Raw genomic sequence first — 14332 nt, forward strand, 5'->3', positions numbered from 1 at the left:
ATACTGGAGTGGGTTGCCATTTCCCTCTTCAAGGTAGCCACCAGGGAAGCCCTGAGTCCGCTGGGCTTGAGTTCAAATCCTACTTCTGCTGCTGATTAGCCGTGTGATCGATGTGTGTGCGTTTGTGAGACACACCAATACAGAACACTGTACCTTTTTTCAAAGATGCTGACACATAGCTCTGAAACACATGAATCTGCCTTCTTGAGGAACTCTGACTCATTTTACTGGAACAACAAGTTCACATGCTAATGTGTGGGCTGAGGCACATGACCTCTCCGTAGAAAAACAAAGTACAGCAATGTGATTTTCCTCCAGCAAGTGTTAAGAAATGGCTCATTGTTCTTTTATTTATTTTGTTTTTCGTTTTGACACACTCATCTTTTGACCTGCACCTGGTATTCTGTGTAACTTCCATGACAACAACAACTGAGAAGCAAGAAAGGATGAGAGAAAGGAAAGTAAGTCTTCATCACTAATCATGACATAAAGACTCACACCTCATTTATAACTTTAAATACATGGTATCAATCTACCTACCTGTACCTGAAATTATATTGTTAATTTATCTGCATCCTTGCTTACTGGCTATTTCTTCCTTGGCTTTCACATCTCCTCCTTCCTTGTGAACCTAAGCTCTATGAAATCAGGGTCCTTGGCTTTCTTATTCATTGATGTATCCTTAGCTTTTAGGGTAATGTTAGCTGAAGGTTATTTGAAAGTATACACTAATTAAGTGTCTGTTCTGGTGAGGCACTGTGTATCTATATCTTGCCTCATTTGATGCTCACAAACATTCTGTAATGAAGGACTTATTATCTAAATTTATAATGAGGAAACAGAGGCTCAGAGAGGTTAAGTGACTTTCCTAAGCTAGTAGATGGATTAGCCAGTATTTGAAACTTGCTTTAACTCATGAATAAGACCAGGCCTATTCCTTGACAAGCTCACAGTTAATAGATTTCCAGTATTAGTTCAAGACAATTTATCTTGCTCTGATGACTTTAAGGCCCTGTAAAACCATAAAAGCTTGCTTTCTCCACCATCAAAGACAAATTCAATTACAGTTATGATATTGTGCTCACAAAGGCAGGAAGATTCGTTGATGTATGGAAAGACTGCTCATATTAATTTTTGAAGCAAACAAAATTATTGCCAGCTGTATGACCCTGAGTAAGGCTCTAGCCCTCCCTGGGACTTACTTTCCTTATCAGCAGAATAAAGGGATTGGATTAGATTATTTCTAAAATCTTTGCCAGCTTCGCAATCTGTTGGTTCCATGTACATGTCTTTTTTTGATTAACTCTCAGTTGACAAATGAACCAGTTACTCTCAATGGTACATTTTATTAGGATTTTTATTTTTTTTAAAACTAGGTTCACTCTAAGAGGGAATATACCTACTGTGTTTCCCCAGCAAGGTACAGCCTCATTCCAACTCAGTCATGCAATCATGGCAGAGGGGAGAGACCACATAAGGATACCTACCACTGTGATATTTTGAGATGCGGTCCTAATACAGGGCCTGGTTGCAAAGAGGTTGGGCCCTAAAATGAATAGTTGAGCAACTATTCATCCTACTTACATTGGTTTGACTTGGCTCTTATGAGTTTTCTCAAAGGTAAAATATCAAGCTTCTTGCTAAAAGCATCAGATTATAGACTTCAAAACTGCAAGCTATCACCCATTTAATAATCTGTTATTGACTGAAAAAGAAATGGTCCTGCTGATATTTCTGGCTGAGTACTGCAGTGAGCTATAACAGAAATAATACTAATAACAATAACTCAACAACAAAAATAATAATGACAGCTAATGGCCCAATACTCTATTAAACACTTTGTTGTTGCTGTTGTTGAGTCACTAAGTTGTGTGACTCTTTGCGACCCCACTGACTATAGCTTACCAGGCTCCTCTGTCCATGGAATTTTCCAGCAAGAATACTGGAGCCAGTTGCCATTTCCTACTCCCTCCAAGGGATCTTCATGACCCAAGGATTGAACTCGTGTCTCTTGTGTCTCCTGCATTGCAGGTGGATTCTTTACCATTGTGCCTCTTGGGAAGCCCCATTAAACACTTTACTTACTTCACATCCCCAACTGAAAGATGAGGAGACAAACAGTTTCGGAATTCTGTTCTTAACCATTTATTATGGAACAAAGCTTTTGGTGATAAAAGAGACCATAATTCAAACCCTAGCTCTGCCATTTAACACTCTGAGTTTCAGTTTTTAAAATGGGAATCTTAATACCTATTTTATAGGTATATTGTTATGAAATAAATGATTAAAAGCATAGTTGTTGTTATTATTACTACTACTATTTACCCATCAACTGAAACAAGCCTTATTTTCCCAGAAGCTTTATTAAAAGTAAGAGTTAACATGTATTACTAATACTTGGATATATGTTTCAGTTTGGTGAGGTGGGTGGATTAGGGAAGGTGGTGGATGTCAACAGTCTCATGGCTCCTTATCATCATTTCTGGATGATTGCTTCTCCATCTGCAAGCAAAAACCTCTACTCTGAGTTTTATGCCACCTAAAGACAGAGATATAATCATATTTAGTTCCCCTGCATCTCCGTGCTGTCATCAATAGCCTCTTGCTGGTGTCAAATGAGCCTAAGGCTTAGATCTCATCTCCCTATCCATCTAGGGGTTTGTCATCATCATGTAAGACTTCAGCGTCTGTTTACAAGACCCATCCAATGCTTGAGTCTTGTGGTTTCGAAGTGTTTTCAATATTATAATTGCCACTTTCTGACTTCAATTGACCATTAATTTAATCTTGTTTGCCACATCATTCCTATCAAATGTCTTCCTCCACCTGACGGTTATTGCCAGAATCTCAGTCCCTTTTTTCAGTCTATATACCTCTTCTGATTGATTTCTTCCATATATAGGGGTGAATCCCCGTCCATTAAATCAAACACTGATCAATAGGAGTCACCACTAATTCTCTTTTATTTGTCAAATTCAATTGATACATCTAATCCACAGACATTCTTTAGCCAGAATACTCTTCATTTATACTGTAGGAGAAAAACAAAGTTTAGGAAGGAGTGGGCTGATGGGAGATTGCAACTTGAGAAAATACAGGATCCTGAAAGTTCTCAGGGTCCAAACACCTTGGAAATTTACACTTCCTGTTTCAAAGCTAATTTTGTATTGTGACGATTTTTTTGGTCAACAGATCAGGCACCATAATTGATAGCAGAAAAGAAAAATGTGATGGCATTAACATTTTTTGATGTTCTAAATCTGATGTATTTATTTTATTATACTCTGTTGTAAAACCAAAAATTCCCCCATTGCACAGAGGCCAATATCGGATAAGATCATGAAAAAGTGGTGTAGGACACGCAAGACATGATGACTGAGCTGCAAGGGATGTTGGGTAGTCACTAGTCAATTTCTCTGTGTTTAGGCTGGTAAATAACCAAATTTTCTAAGACACAGGTATTTTTCCATCTATCTTGCCCTCCACACTCCTTAAAGCTTCATGCTTTAGATTTACAGCTCTCCTAGATCAGAGTTGTACTAGAAGTGGGGCATGGACATCCTGGTCTAGCCTTTGGGGTTGGCCTTAGACTGCTTTATGGTACAGATGTGCTTCCGGCTATGCCAGAATGCATTCTAAACCTACATTAGGAGGACAAAGACAAGCCGAGGGGATGTGTTGGAAACCAGGAGTGGAGGAGGCCGCAGATGTCAGCAAAGCACCAAAAGCGCGAGGAAGCCTGGAGGGGAACTGGGAAGGAAGGAGAGGGCAGAGGAACCCAGAGTAAGAAAGCGCGGAAGGCAGGTCCGGGATAAATCGTGTGTCCTTTTAAGTCGGTTTATAAGCGTTTCTTGTGTTGCCAAAGCCCCCTCTATCTTAGCACTTGGCACGCAGTAGGATAAATGTCTGTTTACTTATATGTTTCTTACACTAGACAGTGAGAGCTCAGAGCAGAGAGACCATTAATTTTACCAGTATCCTCAACAGTTGATATAATGTGACTTTTCAATAAGTAATGTTGAGAGAGTGAAAGGACGAATGAGTAGATAGATCAATGAATGACTGAATCAGGGATGGGATATCTGTATAAATCAACCTTGGTATCTCCCTCAATTGTACTTTTTGGTATTTCCTGTCAGGTCAATCTATTCTTCACTTTCGGATATCACACAGTTAAGATCATGGGCTCTGGACTTCCTAGATCAGAGCCTTGGCTCTTTTAACTGAATGGCTTAGGCAATTTAATAACCTCTTTATGCCTCGGTTTACTCATCTGTAAAATAGAAACAACAGAAATAATTACTCATTGAGTTAGTAAGACAAGAGAAAATGCATGCAAACCATCTAATTTAGTGCCCGGCACAAGTGAGAGCTAAAAAATTTGTTGTTTTTATAAAAATCTCCACTGTCTCCACCCCAGCACCATACAGGATCTTATATTGTTTTCTTGAGCACTACTATTTAAAGACAGCACTTCCTAATCTTCTGCTACACGTGACATGCTGCCTGGGCAGGGGATTGATAAAGAGCATTGAATGAAGGCATTGCTCAACCCTGAATACCAGCTGATGCCTCTGGTTAATGTGGGGAAGGAAGGAGGACAATGAGCAGAATGGGGCCTGTAGGCAATAAAAGTTGTAGGAGCTTGTAGGTTTAGAAATATGGAGTTTATTTTTGGGTTGGATTTCCAGGCCTTTTACATAAAACAAAGAAAACAACAACTATGTCAGCTGTGTTTATGAACATGAGCTTGCACTGGCTTTCTCAAAACATAGGGAATTTAGTCTACTTCCCTCTGTTTACTAAGTTATTGACAAACACATGATGTACTGGAAAGAAGACTGACCTGGAAATCAGGAGGCTCTGGTCCTGTATGAATCTCAGTCTGGGCTCTGTAATTTTGAATGAATTGCTTCCTTTCTTTGGATACCAGTTTCCTCATCTCCAAAACGAGAAGTCTCAGCCAGATAATGTTTACTGTTCAACAAATAGTTATTGAGGGCCCACTGGGTGCCAGACATTGTACTAGGCACTGTGGATACATAAGTGAATCAGATGGCTCTGATCCTTGACCTCATGGAGTTTAGAGTTCTATTAGAAAAACAGAGGAGCTATGCGAGAACGCCAGATGGAGACAAAACTAGTTTGGGGGCTTAGCAAACTATCTGAAGGTTCACAAGGACATGGGCAAACAGTTAAAGAAAATTGATGAAGAGGGTCCCAGGCTGAAGAAAAGGCAGATTTGCAGGTCCCAAGTCAAGATAATATGGCACATTCAAAGAACTAAAAGAAGTCCAAGGTGGTTTGAGTAGAAAGAATGCAGGAAAGAGTGAAAACAGACAAAGCTACAAATGAAGGCAGGAATAGGTTTTGGGGTGGCCTTTTAAAATCATGATAAAGGTTTCCGACATTATGCCAAAGTCATGGGGAAGACATTGAAGATTTTTAAGCTAAAGCATCCTATTCAAGTTTGTAAAAGATCATCTTGGCAGATGTGTAGAGAATGGATTAGAGGGGTAAAAGTGGCGGTAGGGAACCCATTCAAGAGATCCTTGGAGAAGTCCAGGTGAGAGCTGATGGTGGCTTGGACTAGGGTGGGACTGTGGAATTAAAGCAAAGTGGAGAATTAAAGAGACACAATGAATGGTTTAGAAAGAGACCAGGAGAGGCCAAAGTGGAGGAAGAAGAAGAAGGTGGGCTCTGAATGTCTTTGAGGTCCTGGCAGAAGTGATTAAGTAGATGTGGTACCATTACCGATAGTGCCATGTCCTAAGATAGCTCCAGTTTTGCAGGCAAAGGTGGAGATGCTGAGTTCAGGTTTGAACCTGTTTAAATTGAGATGCCTGTGAGACCTTTAAGTGTAGATGTAGAGCTGCTTGCATATCAATAGAAAATGAATCCTTAGAAGTGGATGAGAGGGACAAAATCTTATAGAAGACCAACACAGAATTCTAGGTAGAGGAGAGAGAAGAGGTGACAAGGAATCTGGAAAACAGCGTTAAGAGCATCTCAGTAGGAGGAAAATCAAGGAAGTATGCTGTCAATGGGAAAGTGTTTTCAAATGAACTTATCTATGAAACAGAAACAGACTCACAGCCAGAGAGAACAGACTTGTGGTCGCCAAGGGGAAGGGAGAGTGGGTGGGGGGGAATGGATTGGGAGTTTCCAGGTAACAAGGTCCTACTGTAGAGCACAGCAAACTATATTCAGTATCCTGTGATAAACCATAATGGAAAAGAATACAAAAAAGAGTGCATATATATATATATATATATATTTATATATGAATAATGGAATTACTTTGCTGTACAGTAGAAATTAACACAATATTGTAACTCAACTATACTTTAATCAAGTTAAAAAAATAAAAAGAAAAGTGTTTCAATGAAGCAAGTACGCCACATTGTGAAATGCTGCTCAGCGTAAAGCAGGGTAAGGCCCGGAAAGTCCTTTGTGGTGTGCAATGACCTAGGTTAGCATTAGTGACCTAAACTGGCATGATTCTGGTAGATTTGTGGAAGAGGAAGGCAAATCATCCTTGGTTGAGGAGGGAGGGGGTGTGTAAGAAAACCATGACAGGGCTTCCCTGGCAGCTGAGTGGTAAAGAATTCTCCTGCCAATGCAGGAGACATGGGTTCGATCCCTGATCTGGGAAGATCCCACATGCCACAGAGCAAATAAACCCCTGTGTCAAAACTATTGAGCCTGTGCTCTAGAGCCTACACATCACAGCTTCTGAAGCCTGCATGCCTAGAGCCCATGCTCAGCAACAAGAGAAGCCACCCCACTGAGAAACTGGTGTGCAACTAGAGAGTAGCCCCCACTCACCACAACTAGAGAAAAGCCTGCACAGCAACGAAGACCCAGAACAATCAAAAATAAATAAATAAATTTATTTAAAATACAGAAAATCATGACGATGACGCTGGCCACTTTTTAAAGCATTTTTGACTGTGAGAGGCAGTAACTGGAGGGGCTGATAGGGAGAATAAGATTTTACTTTTAAGATGAGAGTTCGTGGTAGCACTGTCCAATAGAAATAATGTGAATTCTGTAAGTAATCTTAAATTTCCTAGATGACATTTAAAAAAGTGAAAAGAAATTGCTGAACTTTAATGTCTTTTATTTAACCTATTATACCCCAAATATCTTTTCAACAATATAAAAATTATTAATGAAATAGTCTGTGTTCTTGTATTCATACTAAATCTTCGAAATCTGGTGTGTCTTCTCCACATTTCAGTTTGGACTGGCCACATCTCAAGTGCTCATTAACTACGTCTGATGAGTGGCTACAGTGTGGGACAGCACAAGTTTAGACCAGGTTTAAATGCTGATGAGGAGTTAGTATGGAAGGAAAGGCTAAATATGCCAGAGGAAGAGATCAATGGATTATCAAAGGTAGTGGGAGGTGGAGGAGCCTCTGATAATAGGTGGGATGTCTCTTCCACTATACCAAATGTAAAGGAGCAAAAGGCTGCATCTGGATGTAAGCAGTGGCATGCTGATAAATGCTCAACTGGTTCTATTTTTTAAAAAAAAGGCTCTGATTCGTAGCACTGGGTTGTAAAGACTTCCACTATGGCTGATTTCATGGGGAAACAATGGAAACAGTGAGAGACTTTATATTTTTGGGCTCCAAAATCACTGCAGATGGTGACTGCAGCCATGAAATTAAAAGACACTTTCTCCTTGGAAGAAAAGTTATGACCAACCTAGATAGCATATTAAAAAGCAGAGACATTACTTTGCCAACAAAGGTCCATCTAGTCAAAGCTATGGTTTTTCTAGTAGTCATGTATGGATGTGAGAGTTGGACTATAAAGAAAGCTGAGCTCCAAAGAATTGATGCTTTTGAACTGTGGTGTTGGGGAAGACTCTTGAGAGTGTCTTGGACTGCAAGGAGATTGAACCAGTCAACCCTAAAGTAAATCAGTCCTGAATATTCATTGGAAGGACTGATACTGAAGCTGAAGCTCCAATACTTCGGCCACCTGATGTGAAGAACTGACTCATTGGAAAAGACCCTGATGCTAGGAAAGATTGAAGGCAGGAGAAGGGGATGACAAAGGATGAGATGGTTGGATGGCATCACTGACTGTATGGACATGAGTTTGAGTAAGCTCCAGGAGTTGGTGATGGACAGGGAAGCCTGTCCGCAAAGAGTCGGACACGATTGAGTGATTTATCTGAACTAAATGTGATGTCACTGAAAGTGAAGCTAGGCAGACATGCCTACAGTTGCCTCCTGGGAGCAGGCGCGAGTTAGCTTCAGCACACCACTGGATATGAGAAACATAGGTTTGACAGTAGGTGAATTTCTAATGCCTTTATTTTCTTTATGAGGTAGTTGGGGGTTGAGAATAAATAGGAGGTCATATGCCTGAATTTGAGAGGAAAAACAGGGCTGGGAATGGAGAAGATTTGATATCATGTTGCAGAAAATTAGAGACTGATCTGATGTATTAGTCTGGTTTCTGTGAGGAAACAGATGGACACTCACATTGGATAACTGAAGTAAAGCTTAACAAAGGGTTTGTTTTAAAGAAGGTTTAGGAAAAGACTAGCAACAGTGGAGAACCATTACCACCTCCTGGCCTGAAGCAGCAAGGGAAGGGAGTGATTCCCATCACCTGGAGAGAAGATGGGAAAAGGGAGAGGGCCACATGCAAGGAATTGTGGTCTATGGTATAGACACATGGTAGATGGATCAGCTAAACTGTGGCAATTCAGCAAGGAGGGACCTGGGGAAACAAACAGCTCCATCTACTCTCCAAGCTTCCTCTGGTGCCCAGTGGCCAAATCCAACTAGAAACTAGAGGGTGAGGGAGGCTGTCTGGGGATCATTCAGACATAAAGTTAGAAGTCTGCCTTATTGTTGTATGTGTGCATGCATGAATGCTAAGTTGCTTCAGTCGTGTCCAACTCTTTGTGACTACGGACTAAGCCTGCCAGGATCTTCTGTCCATGGGATTCTCCAGGCAAGAATACTGGAGTGTGTTGTCATGCCCTCCTCCAGGGGATCTTCCCAACACAGGGATCGAACCCAGGTCTCCTGCAGCTCCTTCACCGTAGGCAGATTCTTTACTGCTGAGCCACCAGGGAAGCCCCCTGTTGCTATATAGAGTTTCCCTATAGTGTTCAGTGGCCTTCAGGCAGGCATAAGGTCGAAAGCTGGATTCATCCTGGATTGGGATTTGGTAAAAGAAGAACAAAGGGAAAAAGTGAAAAAATTAAAATAGTCATAAGGAGATTGGCCAGCTGTAAGGAGAGAAGAGGGGTAAGAGCAAAGGAAAGAAAGTCCCACAACAGCCTTTCAAAGCACATATTAATTCTGTTTTAGAGACAAGGAACTAGAACTAAAGAGTGGCCTGCCTAAGAAGTAAGCTTAGTTAGTGGAGGAGTCAGGAGATAGGTCTGCTGAGTATGCAGGCAGTTTCTGTACTGCTGGTCCACCTGCAAGGTAAGGAGTGGTCTGATTGATCTGGGGAGAGGGGGTACACTTTCATGTTCATTTAAACTCTTCATTGAAACCAAAATATTACTGGAATTTTCCTATCCTGTATATATGAACTCACGCACACTGAAAAACTAAGATGCCCTTTGGCTTGTCATTACAGATGCTCACTCCCAAGGGACAAGCTAAGAGGAGGGTGAGGAATGTGCCAGGGGGTCTGTGATGAAATGTAAGTGGTGTTATAGTCTCAGGCAGGCTCTTTTCTCCAGTCTGCATCTGCTCTGGTCTCCCCTCTAGGCAGTACCTGACTAGGTTACCTTCTTCCTTACATCCAGTGGGATGGGCAGAGGGGGGCGAGAGAGTGCCGTATGATTCCCCCTGTGTGTCTGGTACACAACTATAACCCATGCATATTCCCAGGGGCGTGGCCTGTGGCAAACGCTTAGTTTGCCACAGGGTAAATGGAACATTTCAAGGGCCTTATTTCTGTGTCAAATATTACATGGTCTGACAACAGGATAAAAGATTAGAAATAAGAATTCTCTAATTGCAAATTCGCTCTAATTGGGAGAGGTACACAGAAAGCACTGGAAATAGCTAGACTGGAATTCCTGTGATATGACCTGAGAGCTTAATCTCTCTTGGTCCATTTACAAAATCTCCTTCTTTATAAAATTTGGCCAATACCTAAATGGATAGTTGCAAAGATTAAAGGAGACCAAGGGTGCAAAGCTCCTGCCTCATGCAAGAACTCAGCTAAAGTCCATTCTTCCCACCTTCCTGTCCCTTTCTGGTCCTTCTGTTATTTAATTCTTTCATTTCTCACAATTATCACTTTCTTCTGATGCTGTATTCCATTGACAGAAGATAGTGGTGGTTTGCCTACAACTTCCCAATCAAGATTACTCTAGTTTTGTGTTGTTTTGTTTTGGTCACTCTGGGGCCTTGGTTTGGCTCTTGGTGACCTCAGGTGACCATTCCGTGGAAACCACGGCATTTCGGATCATGGCTTTTCCCCCATCTTTGAATAAACACCGAAAGCTTTCTTTACCTTTTCTTCCAACTCTCATTTGCCATCTGGTGCCTGGTTTGGCTGCATCTGTGTTTGCTTAATGATTTGAGGCGAAGACTGAGTTTACATATGGGAAGAAGGAAAGGGCTTTGCTTGATTTCTTCCATATGTTCATTTATTCATATATTATGATTTTTGTAATCTCACCAGCACAGATCCCTTCAGACAATCCTTACCCTGTTCCTTGGAGACTCCCTTCCTTTGTGTGTTCAGCTGGAAGTCTCTGTGAGAACATGTTTGCAATGCCCAATACCTTTGGCTTACTTACCCAATACGTACAGCTTGGCATGGCTTTTAGATGGGGACAAAATCAGTGTTCTTGAAAGCTCTTCTTTTTGAATGGAGGAGGCCTATTTGACTCTGGCAGTTCTGTGGAGTCAGGAGACCTGAGGTCTAGTCTCTGCTCTCCATCTCTAACTTGTGTGAGCTCAAACAAGTTCTATGGCCATTCTGGTCCTCACTTTGCTTGTCATGTATCCAAAGGCTCAGGCTGGCTTTGCTCTGACACCTAAGAGCCTCACAGCACCCAATGTTCCCTCTTTTGTTTCTTCCTCTTCCTCTGGTACTGGGTCTGCGACTCTTACAGATGAGTATGTGAAGTCCCAATGTGTGTTTTCCCTCTTCTTAGCTCCCAGGTATGAGGGGGAATCCAAGAAAGGTATTTCATCTCCTGCTTAATGCATGAATGAAAGAGGATGAGCTCTATTTCTTGTTTTGTAAAAAGTCACTGTTACTTCTTTCCCTGCAGTACACATGGGACTCAGCTTAGTGTGATGGAAAGAGTGAATCTAGGTTTGAAACCCATCTTCACCAGCCTATGGACCTGGGCAATTTTCTTAATATTCCTAAGTCTTAATCTTTCTTCTCTGTAAAATGGGAATAATATCTACCTGATAGGGATTGTGAGTAGATAGTTAGTTTAGTTCAGTCTCTCAGCTGTGTCCGACTCTTTGCAACTCCATGGATTGCAGCACACCAGGCTTCCCTGTTCATCACCAACTCCCAGAGCTTGCTCAAACTCATTTCCATTGAGTCAGTGATGCCATCCAACCATCTCATCCTCTGTCATCCCCTTCGCCTCCTGCCTTCAGTCTTTCTCAGCATTAGGCTCTTTTGCAGTGAGTCAGTTCTTCACATCAGGTGGCCAAAGTATTGGAGCTTCAGCTTCGGCATCAGTCCTTCCAATGAATATTCAGGACTGATTTCCTTTAGGATTGACTGTTTTGATCTCCTTGCAGTCCAAGGAACTCTCAAGAGTCTCTCCAACACCACAGTTCAAAAGCATCCATTTTTTGGCGCTCAGCTTTCTTTATGGTCCAGCTCTCACATCCATACATGACTACTGGAAAAACCATAGCTTTCACTAGACAGACCTTTGTTGGCAAAGTCATGTCTCTGCTTTTTAATATGCTGTCTAGGTTGGTCATAGCTTTTCTTCCAAGGAGGAAGTGTCTTTTAATTTCATGGCTGCAGTCACCATCTGCAGTGATTTTGGAGCCCCCCAAAATAAAGTCTGTCACTGTTTCCATTGTTTCCCCATCTATTTGCCATGAAGTGATGGGACCGCCATGATCTTAGTTTTCTGAATGTTGAGTTTTAAGCCAGGTTTCTCAGTCTCTTCTTTCACTTTCATCAAGAGGCTCTTTAGTTCCTTTTCACTTTCTACCATAAGGGTGTTGTCATCTGCGTATCTGAGATTATTGATATTTCTCCTGGCAAACTTGATTCCAGCTTGTGCTCATCCAGCCCGACATTTCACATGATGTACTCTGCATATAAGTTAAATAAGCAAGGTGACAATATACAGCCTTGGCATACTCCTTTCTCAATTTGGAACCAGTCTGTTGTTCTATGTCTGGTCCTAACTGTTGCTTCTTGACTTGCATACATATTTCTTAGGAGGCAGGTAAGGTGGTCTGGTATTCCCATCTCTTTAAGAATTTTCCACAGCTTTTTTGTGGTCCACTCAGTCAAAGGCTTTGGCGTAGTCAATAATGCAGAAGTAGATGTTTTTCTGGAATTCTCTTGCTTTTTCTATGATCCAACGGATGTTGGCAATTCGATCTCTGGTTCCTCTGCATTTTCTAAATCCAGCTTGAACATCTGGAAGTTCTCGTAGCCTGGTGTTTTGTATAAAGCAAGTGTTCACAAATGTTGGTTGCCTTTGTGCACAGTGGGTTCAGGGGTGAAATCCATGCTGCTGAAAAAGCTTCAAAGGAGGAAACTGATGATACTCAGAGAAGATCATAGAACCAGCTGGTGTCAAAGCCAGGATGAGGACTTGGGATTCCAGGCTGAAGATCTTTCCCATGAGCTGAAGAGGGGTTGGGGGGAATGGAGGGCTGGGTGGGATACACTGGGGAGAAGACATAGGCGAAGGGAGGAAGGTGGCCTACGCCTTGCCCCAGAGGGCTGGTGAGTGGAAAAGAGTCTCAGTGGGGCCAGGAATGTGTATGGGGGGTGGAGGAGGGCAAGTGGAGTGCTTTTTATGAATGTCCTCAAGTCACTCTGAGCAGTTCTCTCCCACCCCGACTCCCTTCTCATCCCTCTCCCTCTTCCCACTCCTGCCTAGTCTGCTCTGGGAGTTGTTGTTTAGTCACTAGGTCCCGTCTGACTCTTTTGTGACCCCATGGACTATAGCCCACCAGGCTCCTCTGTCCATGGGATTTCCCAGACAAGAACACTGGAGTGGGTTGCCATTTCCTTCTCCAGGGGATCTTTCTGACCCAGGGATCGAACCTATGTCTCTCGCATTGGCAGGTGGGTTCCTTCCCACGGAACCATCAGGGGAGTCCCGAATGAAGCCCAAAAGAAAAAAAAAAAATTCTTTGAACGAATGTTTTGGATGTGGCCAGAGAGATAGGTGAGGTTATGTTTGATAGTTTGGGCAGAAAAGCTTTGCAAGTTTGTTTGCAGAAGTCAAATTAATCTCTGCCAGACCAAGGAATGATCTGCCAGGCCAGAGACAAGGTGAGAAGAAATGGTCGTGTCCACAGCCTCCCCTCGGATGGTCTGTCTGCTCAGGAGCATGAGGAGGAGACATGACAAGGGTAGTTCAGGCAGATATCTCCTCAGATCCTTCCTCTCTGTCAGAGAGCTGGCTCAGTCAGAGAGATGAGGGCTCCCTCTTCCCCCAGGGACTGTTCCACTGTCTCTTGTGACGTATGGCATGTGTGTATGTATGATATGGTATGTATGTGTATATGCATCCTATATGTTACGGCTTGGCTGACATTCAAAGATGTGCTGGCATTAGCTGGATAGGGGAAGCATGCATCCAGCAGAGGAGAGGACCATGTGGAGGAAGGGGACAATGACACATTTGAGGCAGGAGAAGGCCAGCATGTTCGGAGCAGACACAGCAAGGGCAAGGGTGGACGACACACAGCCGAGAGGCAGGCAGTGCCTGCACGGCCCTTGCTTGCAGTCTCCTTTCCCTGGGCACAGGGAAGCCAGAGGTGTGCCACTGGGCTGCTCTGTTGTGTTCAACCTGGAAGGGGCCAGGTGCAGGGGTCCACAGGAAAATCAGCGTGGTGCTACTGGACAAGAGAGATGCATACAGATATAAGAGGTGCTCGGGAGGCTTTGGTGATGGAGGTGTTAGGGAGCAAACAGATGGGGGTGTTAGGGAACAAAAGTTGTCAGAAGCAACTCAAGAACTTGTAGATATCTGGGCTTAGGCACCTGCCTAGTTAGTTGGAGGCAGAGTGAGGATTGGGATTGAGGGCTGTCTGCACACGGCCTGCATCTCTAGATCTGAAAGGGCCCACTCAGGGTCATGGAGCAGCAAAGCCTCAGCCCTG

At 42.7% G+C, this 14332-nt stretch overlaps 1 protein-coding gene and 1 long non-coding RNA gene across 16 annotated transcripts in view; one reads left to right on the forward strand and one right to left on the reverse strand.

The window, feature by feature from the left end:
• The window catches only part of LOC145505033 (uncharacterized), a 58143-nt gene extending 57569 nt beyond the window's left edge, over positions 1 to 574 (forward strand). Inside the window, exon 5 of the long non-coding RNA XR_014052723.1 lies at positions 438 to 574. This is a non-coding gene — a long non-coding RNA (uncharacterized LOC145505033). The remainder of the gene's footprint in view (positions 1 to 437) is intronic.
• FGGY (FGGY carbohydrate kinase domain containing) overlaps positions 1 to 14332 on the reverse strand; it is a 486984-nt gene that overhangs the window by 15203 nt on the left and 457449 nt on the right. The window contains exon 15 of one of the 15 annotated variants that reach the window (XM_081486680.1): positions 6882 to 9185. The exons of the other annotated variants lie outside the window; for them this stretch is intronic. Coding sequence (XP_081342806.1) covers positions 8943 to 9185 — 243 coding nt within the window. The 3' untranslated portion in view covers positions 6882 to 8942. Of the gene's footprint in view, positions 1 to 6881; positions 9186 to 14332 lie in introns of those variants that run through there. 15 annotated transcript variants of the gene reach the window in all.

This window comes from Giraffa tippelskirchi, chromosome 5, assembly GCF_054371585.1.
Source record: "Giraffa tippelskirchi isolate mGirTip1 chromosome 5, T2T-mGirTip1v1.2.pri, whole genome shotgun sequence".
In the NCBI taxonomy this organism is placed as follows: Eukaryota; Metazoa; Chordata; class Mammalia; order Artiodactyla; family Giraffidae; genus Giraffa; species Giraffa tippelskirchi.